General features: G+C 40.6%; 1 protein-coding gene across 3 annotated transcripts in view; it reads left to right on the forward strand.

Moving 5' to 3' along the window:
- TCL1A (TCL1 family AKT coactivator A) overlaps positions 1-23,210 on the forward strand; it is a 129,482-nt gene that overhangs the window by 80,476 nt on the left and 25,796 nt on the right. The window contains exons 2-4 of one of the 3 annotated variants that reach the window (XM_069216185.1): positions 8,578-8,775; positions 12,927-13,118; positions 13,328-13,380. In XM_069216185.1, coding sequence (XP_069072286.1) covers positions 8,635-8,775; positions 12,927-13,118; positions 13,328-13,380 — 386 coding nt within the window. In that variant the 5' untranslated portion in view covers positions 8,578-8,634. Of the gene's footprint in view, positions 1-8,577; positions 8,776-12,926; positions 13,260-13,327; positions 13,381-23,210 lie in introns of those variants that run through there. The other 2 variants (XM_069216187.1, XM_069216186.1) reach the window with 2 other exon arrangements.

Raw genomic sequence — 23,210 nt, forward strand, 5'->3', positions numbered from 1 at the left:
AGCGCAGAGCATTCCACACAAATGACTGTCACCATTAATCAAGGTCCGACTCAAGAGCTGCATCACTAGGTGAAGCATGCCAAAGACATACTTATATATCTGAGTACAACCACTATTTGGTTTCTCTCTCACGTAGGCGAGTTAATGTGGGCCTAGCTCAACATACACGTTTGGGTTTTGGAGTTTGTAAGGTTCAGATTGTCTTCAGTGATCCCTCTGTTGATCTTTTTTCTTAGGCACACGGTGTGCAGGCCTAGGCTAGCCTGGTGGTGAACCACAACGAGGTAAGAGTCTCCTATTTACCCTAGGTACTGCTATAAGCAAATTATATTGAGAAGGTCCCAGGGTATGAAGAGAAGCCTTGGGGTCAATAACTGTTAACAAAATGTCAACATAGAGACATGGCATGACCACATGTCATGTCAGTTTCCTTGATTTCCTTCGATATTCGTATTGCAGATGTAGCAGTTCGAAAGTCTAGAGAAACAAGTGCAACGACTGGGGACAACCTTGTCTCATCCTTCGTGTGACGGGAAATGGCCTTGAAATTAAATTGCTGCCCTTCACTGTTGGTCCGCTTGGTTGTAAAATAAATTTTTGCCCCAATGCTGCTGTCGCCTCAGGCTGATACAGGTAGCCTCACACTACGATAAAACACTTTCTTAGCGTTTGGTGAGACTTTAAGCATCTGTAGCGTGCTGTTTATATACCTGCCATAACTGGTTTGCTAGGGTTATCAGATGATTCCTAGATCAGCCATCATGTAGCCATTTATTAATGTAGGAATATACACACTGCAAGGTGTATACATAGTTGGTTTATTGGAGAGCAGATGCACAGCCTCCTCACACCACCAGTTTCTTCTCGACCTGCCACCCACTTAAACTCCATCCCCTCATTCCAAAACAGCAGTAGTTATCTAGGCACAGGTAACCTAGATACAATATCACCCCTCCTTAATTATATAAACATTAAATAAGTCTAACCAGCTAAGATAAAGGAAAGTAAGTCTACATTCATGAATTACTGCATAAAATAATACCCCACAATACCCTTCCAATTACACAACAAATAACATAAAAATACAACTAACTTGCAATAAAATGCCTGTCCTGAATTACATTGCAATAATATATCATGAACTGCCAAAAACTGACAATTGCCTATAACTAACTGAATTGTGAATAGAATACGTTGTATGATAATTACTGTAATATAGATTGAATTCAACTTACATAACTTCATAAATTAGTGTAGTAAAGCCATTTTTTAGGCAACACTACAGATCTTCTAACAGGAGTGGATACACTTCCACCACTCAGTTCATTTGTGTGCACATCAGTAGTCATACTGCTTGTGCTTTATTCGGTAATTGAATTAGGTATCCTCACAACGTTACCCAAAAACCCTCAGCATCATACCACAACCACTCATTAGAATGAGGGGTGCTTCCATGCATCCTTTTTTTGTGCTGCCAGTTCAAACGTTTGTTAGATCTTGACATTCTGCTAAAAGGCCACACATTTTTGTCACTTAATGCAGATTTTGCATTCATTTGCTACACTCCTTCTTGGTTTTGTAGCCCAATTTTACTCACTCCCAATCACCAGGTACTAAGTACACATTCTTCACTCCCTGATTCCTTTTGTAATACTCTTTATACAGTTTCTGCATCTTAAGTAAATTACTTTTCACCACTGCGGGAGACCACTTGCTGCACAATTTCATATAAATCCACGCTGTGTTGTCTTTTGGGAATGATTCTCTTCCTCTTAGAATTCAAAATGGCCTGTATCTACTTAATGATGTAATCCTTTATTCCTATTGTGTACTTCCTAACTATCTTTTTCAGTCCAGACCCGCAGTATTGTCTGCCTGCCCAATGCCCATTATCACTCTTTTAAAGTGTTTCACAACCCTGTTTCTTGTTGGATCATAAACTGGAGTGCTCCTTCTTTTGATACCATTTCTGGCCAAGAATTTTGTAAACTTCTCTGCTGCAATTTGAAGCTCCTTATCGTAAGGATGGATTTAGGAATACCTTCCCTTAAAAAAAAAAAATTCCAGGAAGGAAATTATAGCATTGGCATCCACTACTTCTGTTACTTCAAATGCTTGCCATTTAGAGTAATGATCAGTGATAACGATTATGTGCTTAGCTACCTCCCAAACATCCAAGATTGGTCCTAGAATGTCTATGCTTGATTCCTCCAATGGATTCTCTGGACATATACGATCACCAAGCGGTAGTCGAAACACTGTTTGTGCCTTATCTGAATTGGTACAAAACTGACAATTGTTTACAAATGTCTCTGTGTCTACATCTATGCCAGGCCACCAATAAGATGACTTCACTCTTTTCTTACGTTTAACTATACCTAGATGTCCATCATGGTTTATTTCTAAAAATGTCAGCCTTAACCCCTTGGGAGCTACCCCTTGAGAATATAACCAACATGGCTAAGAGACAATTCACCCTATATTTCCCACAATTTCTTGCATTCTTCCTGTTGTTTGGGTTTCTCTGTCCACCCATTTGTAATGAACTGCCTTACTTTCACCGAGATTTAATCCTCTTTGTAACCTGCCATCCATTCTTGATCCAGTATTGCCAAATTACCTTAATTAATTATGAACACACTGTATTCGTCCCATTCATTATCAATATGTTTACCCAGAGGTAAAGGTGAATGGCTCAAGTAGTTTGTCACATTGTTCTTATTTCTGGTACTCTACATCACATACAGAATCCAACAACCGTAGTTTCTTTCTCGCAATATGCAGTGTCGCCCTGATCGCCCCATTGGATGTAAGAACTTTCATTAACGGTTTATGATCTGTACCTAATTTGAATCTGGATCCCCACAAATATTGTCTAAATTTTTCCATGGCCCATACTGCAGCAAACATCCTCTTTTCAATTACTGAACCCTCTTCTATACAGGAATCGGCGGATGAGAAGCTTGGGCTACTGTGCTTTGTTTTCCCTTATCCGACACCGGAGTTAAAACAGCACCAAGACCTTTGTCACTGGCGTCTGTCATCACAGCACTACAAGCACCAACTTCAAAACCTTGCAGTGGAACAGCCATAGATATACCACTCTTAATCCTTTCAAAATCCACCTGTAACTCATCACTCCAAATTAATTCCTGCCTTGCCTTCAACAACTGTCTTAATCCATATGTCTTCATGGCATAATTCTGCACAAATTTGAAATAGAATTCCGCAAGGCCAAGAAAGAACTAAGTTTCAGTCTTGGAAGTGGGTACAGGTGCATTTCTGACTGCTTCAATTTTGTTGTTCTTAGGCATAGAGAAATACCCTCTCTGCCTACCTCATGCCCTAAATACGTTGCAGACTTTAATGCATATCTATATATTTTCAATTCTGCATTTATTCCCTTTTCAGCTAATTTCTCCAAGACTAATTTTAACTTGGCATCATGTTCTTGCCTGTCTCTGCCCATCACCAATATGTCTTCTTGGAAGTACGTCACTCATTCAACACATTTGAATAATCTATCCATCGAGCGCTGGAAAACTGCAGCCTCTGATGCAAAGCTGAATGGCATGCTTACAAACCTGTATCAACCAGGAGTGATGAACAATGTAAACTCCTACTGGCTGGATGCAGCTGAATCTGGGATAAACCAAGGGCAAGTCAGTAGTTGAAAACCACTTGACACCTTTCGTTTATGACAGGAGTTTGACAATGATAGGAAGGGGAAACTTGTCTACAACAGTGTTCTTATTTAAATTTTTAAGGTCTATGCATAATCTTATGTGACCATTAGCTTTCAGAGCACCCACTAAGAGGGACAGCAACTCTGCGTTTTCCAAAGGCTCTAAGAGTCCCTTCCATTCTAAACCATCCAACTCCTCCCTGACATTTCCCTTCATCCCCACGGGTATATTCATGGCCTTGTGACTTGCAGGCACAGCTCCCTCCTTCAATACAATTTTGTGGACTAACCAACGCACTTTCCCTACCTTAACTGAAAACACCATGGGAAATCTTTTCACCAGTTCTTCCACAGGAATCGCAGGTTCACCCAGTAACATAACTTGGGCGCTGCTGTTGGGATCAGTGGTAATACCCAGGCTCCCCGATCTATCCACTCAAGTACTGACGGGCGTTTCTCTGCCACATGTAACTTTCCTTGGGATTTCCTTCCCCTAAACTCAAATGTGACTGATCTACACCCAACCATGGGGATCTTCTCACCCGTAAAAGTAAGAGTGCACATCGGTAGGGTTTAATTGTCACCCAGCACTTTTGTAACTTTTCCTCCCATACAGAACATTGCACAATGGTGTATGGTGACCCTGAGTCTGCTACTATTAGTATATCTACCCCACCAATGGTCGTATTGCACATGGGCTTCTTCCTGGTCACCTCATTCACATCCAACACTGCATCCTCAATACTTAGGATGCCTTCATAATTCAAAGATTCATTCTCCCCCTCCAGTTCTTCTTCATTGTTTTCCATTCCACATAGTCTTTGTTCCCTTTCTTTCTCTTCTTCCTGCAAAGCTTGCAAAATGGCCAGTAATACCAGAGTATGAACATTTAGATTTCATGGCGGGGCAATTTTTTTTATCTCTGGCCAAATGTCCCTTGTTTCTGCGTCTGAAGCATACCAGCCTCTTGTCATTCATGTCTTGTTTACCCTTAACCATTTGCTTTCACTCTGAGGTTTTTCTACCATTCTTCTCATTCACCCTTTCACTCCACTTGACATTGGTTACCTTACATACAGATTCAACTTCAATACCATTATTCTATGCAGCTTTAGCACACCATTTTGACATTTCAGTCTTTTTTTACAACGGCTATAATTTCCCTAACTGGTTCGCCGCCACACACCCACAATTTTTCTAAGATACCCATGTTGTTAGAATGCATGTCAATTTGGTCTCTTATTCGCCATGCAAATCCCCAAATTTACACGCTATTGCTAACTTCTTGATGGCAGCCACTTATTCTACTGATTCTGTTTTTTATTGTTTCCATTGCAAAAGTTACATCTGTCTATGCCTGCACACACCATGGGTTGATAATGGGTGTCTAAATCCTCTAGGGCTTCCTTAAATACTTCCACACCCCCATCAGGTCTTTTTTTTTTCTCCATCTGGCTATATAGTAGTAAGCCTTTTGGACCAAGACTATGTAGCACATTTTTTATTCTTGTCCATATAAAATGTTCACCATGTTCTTCCTTGATAGCTGATAAGTAATTAATAAAATAAGCCTTCCAATATGGCACAGGGAGAAAAGGCACAGGTGGAGTCGATCTGAAATTTTGCATGCTATAATTTTTACGGTATATTTATTATAATGATTCCTACTTGTGCAGTCACTACACCTCAAAAGGTCTATGTCACTAAGAGGTCCAACCCCAGTGTCGCAAGCGTACACAGCAAGGCGAGAACTGCTACAAACACTTTCAAACCATTGTTACTACAAGGTGTGCCTATCACTGCAGATGGAGACACGCTCTATCTACTAGGATGAATGCGATCGCCAAGGTGTGCGAATCATCACAGACACACACAATAACCAGTTGCTCAGGTGTGTGAGTCACCCCAAGGTTCATTACAGCAAACTGCTATTTAACAGATGTGCCCAATAACTAGTTGCTCATGCATAGCATATTACTTTCCAAGGGCTCCACTTACTTGAGTATCGCTAGTAATATTCAAGAGACACAACTATTCATGTGTGCACATCACCAAGACACTGGCCTTGAACTTCTTCTTTAAAAAAGCAGAGATAATGTAACATGTAGTACTGCTGCTGCCTTAAAAGAAAATGGTGTCTGCGTGAGAGTAGTGTGTTGACGTTTCAAAATAGGCTTACCAGGCTTAATTTTTCACCATCCTAATCAAGATTGCATTACGCTGGCGTAACACTCCGACATTACAGTCACAATAACATATGCACTTAGTTCTTGTGCATCAATATCCCCGGCCACTGACGTCATGGCCCAAGAATAGGCGCTTCTGGTTATAACACTCACAAATACACAGGTGCCTTCAAACCCCCTCTGGCTTGCCTACATAAGTTACGGTTCACAGTCTGGCTGCCTCCTGGCATATTTCTGTGACTGGCAGATCCCGAACTCCGTCGTCCACTGAGCAAGGACACACATCCCTTACTCCTCTTAAAACAGCACCACCGCTTCTCTGCTTGCTGTCCCCACGCCAGGTGCTCCCATAGACATGTGGGTAGTTCAGTTCATCTTGTTCATAAATTGAAGGAATACACACATTGCAAGAAGTATACGTAGTTGGTTTATTGGGGAGCAGACATGCAGCCTCCCACACAACCAGTATCTTCAACTGCCGTGCCCTTACATTCCATAACCTCATTGTAGAACACCAGTGGTCATCTAGTTACAAAGTCAAGGGTAACCTAGATACCACAATTATGTTGTGGCACCAGGTACAGATGACATGGAGGACAGCTTATAGGCTGACATACTATTTAATTTTGGAACCATCTCTACTACATCTTTCTCCTATGGTGCTGTTGCTGTGTTGTCCTTCACTAGAATGTCTCCAATCCCCCTTGTGTCCTGTTTAATTATTAAAACTGTAAGAAATGTCCAGTGTCTTAACATCTGGGAAAATTGTTTTCTATAAGGGTCTAGTTTCCTATCATTGAGCCACCACAACTTTAGTCCAGTTTGTTTTTATTTCTGTTATCAGTTGTTTCACTTTCATAGACAGAAGTTTGTGTAATGTATCCGTTCAAAGATATTTGGAAATTAGTGGTTAATCTGCACCTGTTGATTGTGGAATATTTGGGCTCCCTCCTATTCTGCAGATATTGCCAGATTCTTTGAGCATTCCAAGAGTGGTCTTACATATGTTTTAATTCTTAATTCAAAAAGTTTGAGGAGGGAGAAGGCTGTAGTGTTATGTCTAAATCCCCCAGGGCTTCGAATTTTTGATCTCATTGTTAAGAGCATCAAAAAGCAAAGTGATAGATGGAATCCTTGAATTAATCTCAGACATTGGTGATTGCTCAGGCCAAATCTCAATCCATTGTTTTTCACCCACCATGCCACATCAGTTTGGACCAAACCATATGCAAACCAGCCTTGACCCTGTTCCTCATGGGAACAATCCAGCCCGAATTGCCAGGCTTGATCCTCCTTGAACCGGAATACAAGCAACCTAGGACCTGTTTCACCCTTATTATGAGCTCATCAGCCCATAATGGCTTGAGTCCAGTGGCACAGTGAGCACAAAACACACATCTGGGCAACCCTGTCACACTTAGGGCTTGATAATTCGGGCTGGACTGTTCCAGTTGCAGCAGGGTCAAGACTGATTTGCATATGGGTGCGTCCAAGTTGAGGTGGCATGGTGTGCAATTTAACAATGGATTGGGATGCGACTCCAAGTAATTACCAGTGGCTGAGATTAATACAAGCATTCCATCCATCACTTATTCGTGTACTTTAGTCATTGCAAAGGAGCAGTATCTGATTTCTGCCCTCCACCTTCCTCATGTATCGCTCTAGTTTGTGTGGCAAATTCCTCCTTCATTGTAACATTGCTAAACAGCTTGTTAATTGTGCCTGAGAGAGAAAATTGGAAAATCCCTCTTACTTGAGCCTCAGTTGGTTCTGGCGACCCAGTAAAACTAGGATTGGCAAGCCAGCATGTCTGGTTTTCACTGTGTGAAGACCTCTGTGGAGGGCCTCCTTCAGTATTAGCAGGCTAGGTTGATATAGCTTGTGGTTGAGCTTCTATGGTGAAGCCTCTGCCAGGTCTGGAGAAGCTGCTTCTGCTGCTAAAAGATCTATGGGTGTGAAGTCAGTGGCACAGTGTAATCATGAGGGAAATTCCTGTTAATCACAGGGTTGCTAGCAGCACTACCCAGCTGGTTGTAGCCAGTTGATAAAATTATGTCCATCACTAGTTTTAGTGCGGGTTTTATTTAGTCAGAGAATAAAGTCACCAGACCAGCTACTATGAAAACTATGGGATGCAGTTAAAAAATAAATATGCCATATGTTGCGAGACAGTTTTTTCCTAGCACAGAATCACACATTGCAATTATGTAAAAAAAAAATTTAAAAAATTTAAATGCATCCCTCTTTAAAAGCACTAATCAAGGGGCTAGACTGTGTGATCAAGTGGTAAAATGGTAACACTTTGAAAGTTAATACCGACTTATTATTAATTATGAACAACACATAAGATCCCTAATCTACAATAACCGGTTTTGGGAATTGAAATAGGAAGGTTAAATGTGATTTACTATGGAGACTTTACTTTTTATTCTTTTATTATGTATCTTTAATATATATAAGTTCTACATATGGAACTTTGTAAATGTACCTCATTGCCTTGAATGAAATGTACAGGATACGAACAACAAAGATAGAACAACAAAAGTTTGTGAAAATGTACAATAGAGATACAATTCTTGGAGTTTTGAAGGAATGCTGAATGTCATTAAGGATGTAGAACATTTAAACAGTTCTATATTTGTCTGATTTGCCTATTGCCAGTAAACAGTAATGCATATGTCATATGTGACATTTCTGGTTATGCAGTCACTACTGCACCTCCATGCCCATCGTGCGATCAGCCCTAACTTGAGCTCAGCAGAGATGGCAGCCTCTGAATCACCACCACCAGCACTCCATGACCAGCCAGATCAGCTGCGAGTACACCACCGCCATCCAACCGATACCAATGCCCTTGTATTCAGGGATGAGGCAGGATTATTTTGGCGAGGCGACCTGCAGCTGGTAAGTATTTTTTATACTTAATTTGCAACTATGTTCTCAAAAATGTCTTGCCTGTACAATGTGCTTTTGTATTTAAATGACAACTAGGGCAGTTTCATCAGATATTATTCATTAGAGTACAGGGTTTGCCTCTCGTGGTCCATAAAACAAAGGTGCCCTGGTGTTTGAGGGCTATCTTGAAGGTGTTCATGATTGTGGTGACTGAGGATGAGATTTTGTTCTAGTGCATGAATGCAAGTATAAAGAAATACTTGAATATTGAGGAGGAGCAGCTGGGTCTGAAGGGGAGGTCAAGTGATGTTGGATTTGTTTTGATTTAAGGGGAAAGCTAACAGTTTTGGACAATATGGCTTGCTCGAGAGTGGGGGATTTATGGATGTGACTGTTGAGGTATCTGGAATATTTTGTTAGCTAGCCATGTCTTTCATTTCTCCAGTAGGATATTGAAATGTTGTTAAAGGCTACCCTAATCAGCTAAAGTGATTGTTGTTATGCCATTGAAAAAATGAGTAGTCTCTGGGGGTCATTATGAGATAGGTGGCCGGAAAAGGCTGTTCACCAAACATCGCCATTGCGTCCACCTTCCTGCGGGCCCCATTAGGTGTTTCCCGCTGGGTCAGTGGGGGGAAACTGTTTCCGACCGCTGGCCCAGCAGGAAAAAGCCTACAACATTGATGCTCGCTCATAATTGACCCAGTGGCAATGCTGCAGAGCGTAGGGTTCACCAGCACCATCGCTCAGCGCAACGGGCTGGCCATGGGGGCCCCTGCACCCCATCTCGTCCAGCCTTTACATAGCAGTGCTACTGTCATATAAAAGCTGGCGAAGAGAAGGGTCATAATCCCCATGGCAGCGCTGCTTGCAACACTGCCCTGGCGGATTAGGACCATCAGCACCGCCAGTCCCCCTTGTGAAGGAAAACTGGCGGTGCTGAAGACCGCCAGGGTCGTAATTGTGTCTGGTTACAAGCTGTGGTAACTTTGTATCTGTAGTGGGTACTGTCTTTGATGAGGATGGTTTTGGAGCCTCAGATACTGCTGCCCTCTAATCTGATAGCTAGATACACTCTCTACATGTTTCTTTGGAAGGGTAGCAGGTAGGGAGGTCAAGAAGTGTTGATGTTTGGAATTCTGGTATGTTATGAGGCAAGTAATTACTCTCAAAGTCCAATCTGGGTGATAGTACTAAAAAAGAATAATTATTTATGAACCGAAAGGAAATTCAAGACGGTTAAAATAAGGATCGGTGGAAAAAAACAGGACCCAGCACCTTCTGATGCTGGCATACAGCAGTATAAACTATTGTCATGCTGAGTCGGTTATGCCTTATGTCCCTTGTAACATTGGAATCTATAACCTTTTCCTACAGACTAGAGTGCCTTCAGTGACTTTGTAAACTCTTGGTGGTCACTGTCGTCTCTGTTTACTAAAGCAAGATAATGCAGTAGAGATGCCGGACAGCAAATCAGATCAGATTGAGAAATTACTCTACTATACCCTTTCCCTCTGCCCTCATTTTTCTCAGTGGCCCTGGCTAAAAATCTGAGGGCTTGCCACAGCATGCAAGAGTCACCAACATGTTCTTCTTATTCCTATCAATCATACTTACAACATGCTGCACTCCTAGCAGAATTCGTTAGGAAAAACTATTGGACACTCACATGCAGACAACCGTGCACCAAACCCATATAGTTATAAAAGCACATTCCTTTCCTCACACCGGCATACACTGCATTTTTCTCTTGTCTGTTCCACGTTTGAAAATATAATACCCTTTTTTTTAAAGTTAAATACCTAAAATAAAATATATTATTAAAAAAAATAATCGGCAACGTGTGATCTAGTCTATATTGCCATCTTGTGGTTCTGGTGACCATCGGCCAGTGATGTCATGAAAACCCAATAAGGCAATCTAGGACCATATTACATAGTTACCTTTTATATATCCAGTATATCACTATATATTTTGCATTTCTATATAGTGCAAACAAGACCCACAACGGTTTTAGAGAGCTTTTCATGAACATAGTTTCGATGCTACATAAAATTGGTTTACATGAACGCAGTGTAAAACGATGTGAATTAAGAAAAGATGCTACTGCATAAAAGCTTCATCAAACTGTTATTTCACATAGCAACCAATAGCCACTGCGTAAGAGCAGTATATAAAAAAATGGTTTCTGCAGAGGCAACCTCAAACTAAATCATTTGTTACAGTGCGAAGATGGGGAAACGTTCAACCTGGTTAAGTCTCTGTGCAGTCTAGCCTTTATGCTAAGGGTGGTGCACATGGCCGCCTTCATGTGGTTGTTGGGCTGATTTATGGAAACGCTGGAGCGGGGTGAGGTGTATCCATTTCAGTTGGGGTTTGAGGGTAATTGCATGACGAAAGGAATAGGGGCACTGTTTTTGCTTGGATCCTATGAGGGAATGGTTTTGTTTTGGTGATTGTGGAGAATAGCAATTCCCATATCTGGAATAAGAAGCTAAAGATTGCTAGTAATCACCGGAGACATTTATTCTAGGTGTGTAAGATGCAATTGTGGTTCAATTAATGGGGTGCTACAAATAAAGTGTTTTGGCAGTGATGCTTTATTAAGATCTGTCCTATCAAGAACCGGCACTGGGAGCAGTAGTCGGCTCAATTTTCTTTAATTAAGAGTTTTGAAAGTTTATGATGTGAAAGAAGTATATGTATTTATTGTTTGTGTAGTGTGCTTGTGCAGCCAGTTGGTTGCTTAAGAGTACTCTTAGAGCAAGGAGACAGAGTAAGGGAACTGGAGAAACGTTCAGAGGAAAGAAGTTATTCAGAGTTTAATCCTAAGAGATTACGTTTCCTATTGGAAACTTTGATGCATCCCACCTTGTTTCATTTTAGTATTGTTAGCTGAGCATCTTGCTAATATGGCATGTTACATTTATTTTTATTTTTATTCTGAGTTGGCTCGGAGTTATCATGTTTGTATGAAATTCATTCATTATTTTATATGTACCGAAACGGGTTTCTATTCCTATTCCTTATAATTTTTTGCTAATGGTTTTGATTTTCACTTTCAGATATTTGCTGCATTTAATGTGTACTGAACTGAACTTTAATGTACAGTATCATGATAGGATTTGTGAACGTTTCATATTGGGTTCCACAACTGAGCAGCGGTGTATGTTGATGTAGCAGCCACTGCCTCTTCTCGCCTCTCCTTTGTGGATGCCATTACAGGAGTGTGAAGGTGGTTAGAGGTGGCACTGCTGGTCCTATCTCTTCTTCTTCTCCAGTGCTATATCCGTTGAGACGAAGTGGTAGTGTATCAGCCTTTTCCTCGCTACCTTCGGACCAATGACGACCCAGTTCAGGTAATGAAATTCAACTGCAGTCTCACTGACATCACATCAGTTGACCACCAAATTAGTACTGGTGTGTCGCCGCAACAGTTGACAACAGAACTCATAAATCTTTGGTGTTTGTAATTACTTCCAGTGGAGGGCAAACCTATGTTATTGCTCAGCTAGGAAAGTCATGTTTGTGTGATTCTTCAATCACACCATCAGGCTTCTTTGCTGGAATTTGGGCCTTCCACAGTTATTAGCAATAATTTTAGGTGAGGCATTGGGAAATCATGGCGAGAACGCCTGAATCACCAGCCCCACAGAGGTGGCTGGAGTTTGCATAATTCCCTTCTACCACATCACATTGTGATGGGCCTTGGGACTTCCAGCTTGAAACCGCTGTATCGCTTTCTACTGGATGTCAGTCGTGTATTGCTTCCCTACTTTGTGTAGCAGTCTTGCGCATGTATATTTTTGCATTTTTCATTTGTTGTTAGTTTTGGTGTTTACACACAAGATTCCAAATGTAGCATTATTTTGTTTAATTGTTTTTGATCCCTATGAACAAATTTCCTTTCAGACACACGATAAACCCATTCTTTTTGATAATTTCAAAGTGATTCGACTATACATTTATTACAAATTTTAAGAGTTCCAGCTGTTGTTTTGGAGAGAATTCGGAGATATGCATACAAATAGTTAGATATTGTACATGTTATATTGAATAAATGTGTGGCATTCTAAAACAATCATCACTGAAACATCTCAGACGTACAGTTAAATAATTGAACTAATGTATAATAAACCTGAATATTTTTGTTTTTGTAGGATGAGCAAGGGGCGGTGGTTGCTCACTTCTGCACTCAGGCGAATGAAGGCACTGCAGCAGCTCTGCAGCCAGGAAGACTAGCGGTGCCTCCTCTTCAGGGAATCACGTTGGACGTGATGTACCAGCGGTACCCTGATGGGAGATACCGCTCAGTGACAAGCCGCTTTTGGGACACTGTGTCCTACCAGAGGGTAAAGGGGACTCTTCCAAATGTTACTGAAGTTTACAATATGTAACTATGTAGCAATAATGATTACAAACATGCAATTTAAAAAAAGTCAGAATTGAAAATAAATGTTTGTATCATGATTTATCTGTGGTACACAAGTAAATACGTTTTTGCAGTGTGAATATTACATATGTACTATATATATATATATATATGTATTTCTTTTTGTAGACTGGAGGAGTGGACATTTTGATCTTGAGGGCAACAGACAATTTTGAGTTCTAGTAAGTACAGAGTAGTTCAGTATAGTGTAGAGAATTATAAGTATTGTGCAGTATTATCAACTAAGTGCTATGAAATGTATTAAAAGGAGAGTGTAGTATATATGGTAGTCAATTTCCAAACTGTTTTCCCTTCCTTTCCATCACAACGCCTGGTGCCTCACTGATGCCAGAGTGATCATGGTTTTCACAGAAACACACACTGTTAGTCCCCAACTTTCCAATCCCTCGCACTCTCGGGAAACAGCCTGGCCACACCCCTCCCCTGTAACTACCTCTCTCTGGCATGATTGGCATATTGTAGTAGGCGGTAGCTTCTGATTTTGTCTTTTTTCCAGATAAATATTCCATCTCCCAGTGTATAATGTTCAACATGAATCCAAAAAGTAAATATGATGTCATCTTACAGTTTTCCAGAAAAGCCTTGGTGGATGAAACGGACACCATCAACTGTAATTCTGCTATTAATTTGCCAAGCCTTTTCATATATTTGATGATAACAGTAATTTTCCAACTAAATTATTGTGGTAAAATATATAGGCTATTAGACTCTTTCTGCTCTGGTTTCAGGCCAGCGTATGGCCAAGAGACCAGGGTACCAAGAACGAATGATGATCGTCAAGGTCTGTGATTCTGTTAGTCTCTATCCTGTGCCTCTGTGGATCATTCTGTGGTTTTTGATCTTGTGGACAATTAAATCTTTAAAGGCGGACTCCATGATATAGCTTTTGTGTGAAAACCTGTCTCCTGCTCATTTCAGTTTTACCCTTGACAGTGGTTGCACCATATCCAGCTATATTCTGTTTTTCTTCCCCCGCTTTGTTTTGTGCAGTTTTATAGGATTGACTTCTACTGTATCTAATGAATAGTTGGGTGGCCACAGTAATGCCAGCGCACTCCCATCACAATTACTGTAAGTGTCTAAGAGGCTTTAATGTCCTTGATAAGGTGCTCAGCAAAGGGGAGGAGATGCCGCTTTAAATGCTCCTCAAGTAGACAAGTGAAAGCCCCCCAGTTCCAACTACAATTGCAAGCACTCCTGAAATCATCAGAAAGAATTCAAAGTCCATTAGCTCGAATCCTCTTTATTGGCAGTGTTCTTTCACACATGTTCAATACAGCCAACGTGTATTTCGTCACATGGTAAAAACCAATGACTCATCAGGGTTAGAAATAGTGCACAGAAGAAATAGTCATTCCATCTGGCTCAATCGTTGTTGCCTTCACCGCAAGACGTACTGTAGTTTTCCCTCATCAGTATTACCCATAGTGTTTATAGGTGCGTGCTGTATACACATGATGCAATATAAATGATCACACCAATACACAAGATTAATGTACTATAGGGAAGGCAAAATGATTTTGTAAGCAGTGCAATAGATCCACAGCATATCATTAGACCCATATGCGGTTCGTGAGTGATGTTTGACCAACAAACGGTACCTAGGTGTGTAAGGGTGCATAGGAGAAACTGGAAAAAAGTAGATAAGTGAGCAAGAATCTCACCTGAAACCAAACATGGAAGCAATTGTCAAGTGACTTCTCAATCCCGTGTATGGTTTTAAAAATTCTGGGAGTATACAGATTATGGTGAATAACATAACAGGGAATGCTAATGAGTCCAAATGTGTGTTCATTTGATCAAAGTAGAAGTGGGCAAACATCCTATATCTGCTGTGGGTAAGATGACATTAACCAAGATGATCAGCACAGTTAACAGGCTGAATCAAAAAAATGGAAAGGTTCCCCAATTGGCAGTAGCCGCATTCAGGTTACCATAGTCACAAAAAAAGATGCGTGTCAGGAGTCCATTGGTAATAATACAATAAGGAATATAGGGCCGTATTTATACTTTTTGGCGCACAACTGCGGCAACGCAGTTGTGCGTCAAAAATTTTTACGCCATTCCAAAGCGCCATGCGGGTGCCTTATTTATGGAATGACGTTAGCCGGCGGAGCTGCCTGGTGTGCGTAAAAAAAAATGACTTACACCAGGCAGCGCCGGCGTATGGGAAAATGGAGCTTGGGCGCCAAAAAATGGGGCAAGTCAGGCTGAGGCAAAATTTTCGCCTCAACCCGATTTGCACCATTTTTTTTTTACTCCCAACCCCCATTGAAATGACTCCTGTCTTAGCAAAGACAGGAGTCATGCCCCCTTGCCCAATGGCTATGCCCAGGGGACTTATGTCCCCTGGGCATGGTCATTGGGCATAGTGGCATTTAGGGGGGCACCAATCAGGCCCCCCTATGCCACAAAATAAAAATAAAAAAATACTTACCTGAACTTACCTTAAGTTCCCTGGGATGGGTCCCTCCATCCTTGGGTGTCCTCCTGGGGTGGGCAAGGGTGGCAGGGGGTGTCCCTGGGGGCATGGGAGGGCACCTCTGGGCTCCTTCCGAGCCCACAGGTCCCTTAACGCTTGCCCTGACCAGGCGTTAAAAAATGACGCTAAAACGGCTGGACGTCTCTTTTTTGGACCCGCCCACTCCCGGGCGTCATTTTTGCCCGGGAGTGTAAATACGGCGCACATGCCTCGGAGTCATTTTTTAGACAGGAACGCCTACCTTGCATATCATTAACGCAAGGTAGGTGTCCACGCTAAAAAATGACGCAAACTCCAAGATCTTTGACGCTAGACGGGTCTAACGCCAAAGTATAAATATGGAGTTAGTTTTGCGTCGGATTTGCGTTAAAAAAACGACACAATTCCGGCGCAAACAGAGTATAAATATGCCCCATAATACCTAATTGCGGCAAATAACATGAGGATTATGGCACATGGTCTGTGAGAGGCAGTGAGTGTGGAGCAGAGTATTACCTTGGATACTTACAAAATGTGCTCCGCTGGAGCATTCAGTGATATGTCAAGCTGGCATATTGTGAATAAAGGGACAATTACCTTAAAAGGTGTTGTGTGTCGTAAGCTACTTCAAGAAGACACTGAGTAAAATGGGTTAAGGCATAATCTTTAATGTAGGGCTTGAGTGGGACAGAAACTATTCAGAGACGCACCCACAAAAGTGTGTCAATGTGTAAACAAAACTACAACAGCAGTCAATAATGTGAGACTTACTAACATTTTGTAAAATAAGCCTGTAACTACATAAACATGTATAAGCATAGAAAATTATTAAACCCATACCGCAAGGCATAACTCGCCAGAATATTGCGATGTGTGTAAACCTAAATCTAGAGGTACTAAGTGCAGGCTAACGTCTTTTTAACATCTGCTACTGACCTCTTCCACATCATTCTATTTTCGAAAGTCGGTTTTTTTCATATATAGATTATTTCTTCATATTAATCTTAAACATTGATGAGCATTTCAAGCAGTCCAGCCAATCCTTTCTTAATTCCACTTGGATTCAAAATGATTACACTAAGTATTTATTTATTTATTGTTGTAAGTCGGCACGTTGAGTCAAGTCTCACTTCTAATGCTGCTTCATCTGTTCCTTGCATTGCACTCTTTGCCATTCTAGATTGATGTCTTCCCTGTCTTCCTTGTAAAGGTAAATTTGTTGTAACATCTTAATTGTCACTTTTCAAAATGTTCGCTTATGGTGTTCTATTGTCCGGGGAGAAGGGTATCATCTTCTTGCCTCTGCTATTTCATTTCCTAATGGGCTCTAATGCCCTGGTGACAAGGTCTGTTGCCTAGCAGTCATTTTGTGGTCGGAAGGCCTGCGATTTGTTATGTACTAAACTAATTTACTGATCTCGTAACAAATTTACCAAATTGCAAAATGGATTAAAGGACTTCTATTGAGATATGAATGTTTTGCACCCCAAAAACCCAGCCTCTTAACATTGATGTTTTACTGACAACTCAAAGGAGGTGTTAGCCCATTCACAGATGGGAAGGGGGGGTCCATTGGTCCCTGTTCCCCTTTGTGATTGTTTAAAAACAAATGTTGGGGTGTAGTCAGTGATCCATGGGACCACTGCCAGCTTTCAAAAAAGCAAAACAAAAAACTTTTTCTTTTTAAAGGCAGGCCAGGTTATTTTAAGGAGAACTGGTTGCAATAAATAAAAGTAGACTTCTATTTAAAATACAGTCACAGACATGGTGGTCTACTGAAACCAGCAGGCAAACATTCCTCCAGTGCCATCAAATTGTATTGACTTGCAATTAGGACCTACCTCATGAATATTGATGAAGAAGGTCTGATTGCCACCCACTACTGTTTGGAATTTTGTGAACTGACCAATCAATAGATAGATCAGCTTTCAAAATTCCTTTCCATTCACAAACATTAAGTGCACATTTTGTGACTTCTTTTTTCGACTGGAATTTTTATACATCAGGGTCTTGGTGTCATAATATCTTTGAGGGCTAATTTCTTGATATCAACAAAAAACAGGCCCTATTCTGTCATGCTTTTGAGAGGCAACTTATTAACCAAAAATTTGAAAACCTGCCAACAAAATTCACAGCCACAGTTGGTGTTGCAAACATACTTTTTCCCTATTTAGAGCTAGGGTCTCCAACTATTTCATTAATAAGAGCTACTTTTGTTCAATGAAAATCATCCCAAGCTACTATTATTTGTGTTGCACACATCCGGCAAGTTTATTTTAGTGTTCGTCATGTGCAAAGTTACCAGCCATAATCACCTCAGAGCAGCAACAATAATGCAAAAAGCTTTGTGAATTTAGAAATGCCTCTACAAGGCTAATACATAAAGCCACTGCTGCAATGCCTCTGTCACCAAGATAATAATGCCAGTGTAATAACATTAGTAATGAGTCTCCCAATACTGCATGATTTTATTCAATTATCAGCTTTAAATATATTTTGGAAATTCTAGGTTCTAAAAATACACACATTTTTCTCTTGACTACACATTTTAAATTTTGGTAGACATATATTAATTCAACCAAGTAAATCCTAATTTAATAGGCTGGATTCACACAGGAGAGCCTTTTGCGGGTAGCTGAAGAGCTACCAGTATGTCACAAGCTACTCGTTGGAGAAGCCTGATTTAGAGTAATTTTACAATATTTATTTTCATGTGAAACGTGTTTACAGTTACACAAATTTGCTCTTTGATTAGTCTGTCACATCTCAAGAAAGTCCATCAAGATTGTTGCAGCATAGCATGTTACTTTAAACTTCCAATTTGTGCAAGGTGTAAAAATTCAAGTTCCTGGCACAAGAAAAAACTTTTTTTCAGAAGACAGCTAACATTTGTTTTGCAGCGATACAGTTTTGGTTGGTAGAATTTTCAACCATGTGGCTAGTAGCCGCCGGAGTAGGGCCATTGCCATGGCTTTTTCTGTCACACTTCTCTATATAATCTGGTAAAAACCTTTTGGTATTACAAGTTCTTGAAATATACAGATAATACCCTCTAATACCAGTAGTATTTTTATAGACTTAAGGCCTGATTTAGATTTCTGCAGACAGGTTACTCTGTCACAACGGTGACTGATATCCTGTCTGCCAAGATATAAATCCCATATTAAGTAATTAGATTTATATTTTGGCGGACAGGATATCCGTCACCCTTGTGACAGAGTAACCTGTCTGCAGAAATCTAAATCAGGCCCGTAGTTGGTAATGGTCTCCAGCATATCTGGACCAGCTCATGTTCCCAGTTCTGTCTTCCTTTCTTTGCTTTTTATATCCATACTCCCTCCTTCTTAGGTTTAAGGAAAACTTTCAGGTAGATGGAATATATCACATAAAAACCCTGTACTTCCTATATATTCCGTCCACTTGTTTCTTGTAGCCCATTCCCCCATTTTCCCCTCCTGTCCGCCGGGCTTTCCCCGTTACCTCAATTATTCATGGGCGAGTCTCTTTAAGCTTATGTATGTCAGCTTTGTCCCACTCTACTCCACCCCATGCATCCTAGAATGTATGAAAGAAAATCAAATTTTCTTCTGCAGCCAGCCTCTGCTTTGCAGGAACCATTCACAAAATTAATCTGTAACTGTTTTGACTTTCCTATATTCACCAACGTAGTGGTCTGCCTTTTCTGTGCTGTTGAGGTCTAGCCTGAGAATGCAACAAGACTGTGTCCTACTTTTTTATTTTTTTATTTTATTTTATTTTTTATCAATTTTATTATGGGGACAAAAGAAACATCAGTACACAACAAGATACATTGTCACTTTCACAAAATGAAACAAAAAGAAAGATCAGCCAAGCTTGTCTAAGAAATAATTTCCCCAGATTAGAGAGAACTTTTTAACATTACCTGTTCTACTAGCATATCTCATCTCCTGAAGTCTAACAAGGACCATCCTATTATACCATCCTTGACTAGTAGGAGATAATTCAGACCGCCAGTTTCTCAGCAACAGTGACCTAGCCACTGCAGTGGCTATAAATATGAGCTTCTCCAATCTAGAGGAAAGGGGGGGGTGTCCTACTTTTCAAGTCAATTTGTTTCTCTTTTCGTATCGTATTTTTCTGCTTTAGAATTTGTGTTGTGGTGATAAATCTTTTAAAGTTTAATTACTCAGTTCACTGTTTCTCCAGATTCATTTCATGCAGTCTAGCAGTCCTGATGTTGGTCCTAAACGGTTTCTCTCCTGCCTTCTTCGTGCTGTAGACCAGCACCTTTGCTTTTGAGATCTGATCTGAAATCTGAGCTTTTACTGCATGGACAAGGCCTTGCATGCTGGGAACTCTTCCTCCCACATCGGTGATTCAGGAAGAGACCTTCTCTTCATTGCGCCGAGTGAGGGAGTGTTCCATGCTGAGGGAGCTTCGTCAGATTCCCTAGTGTTTCATAACCTCTATGATGCCTTCTTGGAAAATGTTTTCTTCTATTATAGACAACTCTTGGTTGCCTCATGTTTTGGTTATTCCGCTTTTATAATTGTGTTTCTCTTCATTTTTTGTTGAGCTGTTGGGCTACCCCGCTGTTCCCTGTGCATTATGCTACACCACTTACTCTGGACATATCGCCCTGTATCTATTTAAGTACTAGTGGTAGTAAAAATAAAAAATAAAAGTTTTTTTGGAAATCAGTAAGTGCATCACATTAAATCAGTTTAACTATAATCGCAATCCAAAACTACAAAGATGTGATTTCTGTTACATAATAACACATTCAATTAGCTTGTGTTAAACATATGATATATTTCAGGACGTTACTGTTTAATTTAATTATTCATCCTTCAGTTAACTAATATAGACCCTAGGCAGCACCGATTTCGGTCTAAAACCTTCCACTAAGTGGAATATGAAACAAAAAGGTTAAAAAATACATAGTTGCAAGCTCTGCAAGGACATGGCGATGTAACCTAATTTCATACCTTCTTGCAACGAGGGACTGCTGCAATGCCCCAGCTACGAATTGAGCCAGTGTCAACAAGATGGTGAATTTTCCACTGTGAAGGACCAAAGCTTCAAACAATAATAGTACCCTCACCCTGTTGTCAATGAATGATAGTTTTAGCCAGGCAGAATCTTTAACTTACTGCAGAGCGGACACATAAACAAGACGTGGCTTACGTTATTCCTTGCACTGCACTCAAAGATGTAATTCTGGGCATTGGTTTATCTCCATAGCACCACCAAGATGATTGTTACTAGAATTTGTCTAAACCACAGCAGTCTACTTAGCCTCCTGTGATGGGGCAAGTTTATAAAATTCAGGGACATCTTGTATCCTTCAGCTTGTTTTAGCAATACATACTCTTGTGGGTGTGGGTGTTGCTGTTAACCATGTATGAAGGAGTACTTTTGTGGGGTAGAAAGAGATGACTTTGCACATCCCTCCCAGACGATTTGTTTTTATTAAAGGAGGTACCATGGGATGGTTACCTCCTGGTTTGGTGGCAACATGCTGGCCACTGCTCTGGAGCATTTAAACAGCACACCATTACTACTGTTCTAATTTGTATTGCAGTTCCCCTCTGAGACCGGCCTGCTATGCTGCTTCCTCTCGTCCAATAACTAACCCCTTCAGCCTGGTTCCTAGGTTTCCTCTCTTCGAGGGGCAGCTGGTTAGCTGGTCACTGAAACATCAGGACCACTTAAAGGGCCACACTTGCACATGTGCTTCAAACTAGACTCCAGACAGAGGGTGCGCAACGAGACTCCTGCCTCTCTGTCCCCACATGGCTTTTCTACTACATCGTTACAGTGAGATAAATATTGGTTTACATTTTTTACCTGGAAGTGTGTGCTATGACAAGCAAGACACATATCGGCTAGAGAAAAAGATTAAAGTAAATGTGTAGTGTTATGGCTTGCGGCAACGGCGCGCGGTGATTTCTTTGATCCGCGCGCCGCTCTCGTGAACCAGTTTGGCACGAGACGCGTTCTTTTAACGCTCCGTGCCGAACGGATTCGTTGGTGAAAAGGGGTTGGAGAGCGTCCGATGAAGCTGGATTAAGGAGCTTCTTTTTAATATATTGCCAGGGTGGTTTCTATTAATTAATAAACCTGGACGAAATCTACTCACGTTTTCTGACTTCATTACTACATTTTGTGGCGACGAGCAGTAAGAAACCACCCAGCGAACCCACAACTCAAGATTTGGAGGTGTTTTCCTTTCGTCAGGAGCAGTGCTTTGAGTCTTAACCCCGCCCCTACATCTAGACAGCCATCTGAGAGACTTTAATTCAGTATTATTTGTGGCCTCTCCAACAAAGCTTCATGTTGCAACTAGAGCGCTAACTTCTTATTGTGAATTTGATGTGGAACAAATCAAACGCCATTTTTTTTTCTCTTCTACTAAGGATTTCTGAACTTTTATTTTTTTTAAAGCACAAGATTTAAAAAATAAATAAATTGGTGTTTGTTATCTATATAAAGTATTTGCGCTGGTATCAGTATGCAGGCTGTTACACCTCCACCACCTTTCTTAGAAACTCCTGGTGAACCACCTATCACATGGAAACGTTGGTTTGATGCATTTGAAACATATTTAGGAGCGTTAGGAGCTACTAGATTTAGACCTGAAAGAAAGAAATGTCTTTTATTACACTCGCTTGGCTTTGAAGGGAGATCTACGTTTAAACATCTACCAAATATAGAAACACATCAAGATGAAGAACTTGATGAATTCCAAGAAGCAGTTAAAAAATTGGAATTGAGGTTCAATGAGCCACCGAGTTTAGTCGTTTTAAGACATAAATTCTTCAAACGAACACAGAAATCTAATAAAGACATTGATACTTACATATCAGCTTTAAGATCTTTGGTAGCTGAATGCGAATTTGATAATTTTAGTGATCAGCTTATAAGAGACCAATTCATTTGCCATTGTTTGGACAAAAATATTCGTCAGAAGCTCTTGACTTTGGGGAATCCTAGCCTTAATGAATGTATCAGAATTGCTAAAAGCATTGAAACTTCTGTACGATCTGTGAAGGAACTTGAAGACAAGCCTCAAGAACATGTCTGCCCTGTTTATAATAAAGAGACCTCAGTCGTTCAAAGAAAAGGAGATTCCTTGAAAAACACCAACTCCAAATCGTTTTTTTTCTCAATCCAATTTTTGTTTCAGATGTGGAAATAATTTACACAAGAAAGGGAGTAAACCTTGTCCAGCAAAGTTTGTTACTTGCAGATTGTGCAACAAAGTTGGCCATTTTGCTAAGGTTTGTCAAAGCACGAATGGTAACAAAATTAATGTTGGTGCTATCAAAGATGAGTCTCAGGATTTTCAAGAAAGTGATCTTGTCTCTGATTTACAAGACATGGTGTTAGTTGTTAATGATGATGTCAAGTGGCGTGATCCTTCAGACTGTGTTGATCCGTATGTGGAACTGGGCGTTGGAGACAAAGTTATTCGTCCGTTAGTTGATTCTGGTGCACGAATTACAATGATCACTAAAGAACTTTTTCAAGATACATGGAATAATC

Source organism: Pleurodeles waltl, chromosome 12 (assembly GCF_031143425.1).
Source record: "Pleurodeles waltl isolate 20211129_DDA chromosome 12, aPleWal1.hap1.20221129, whole genome shotgun sequence".
NCBI lineage: Eukaryota > Metazoa > Chordata > Amphibia > Caudata > Salamandridae > Pleurodeles > Pleurodeles waltl.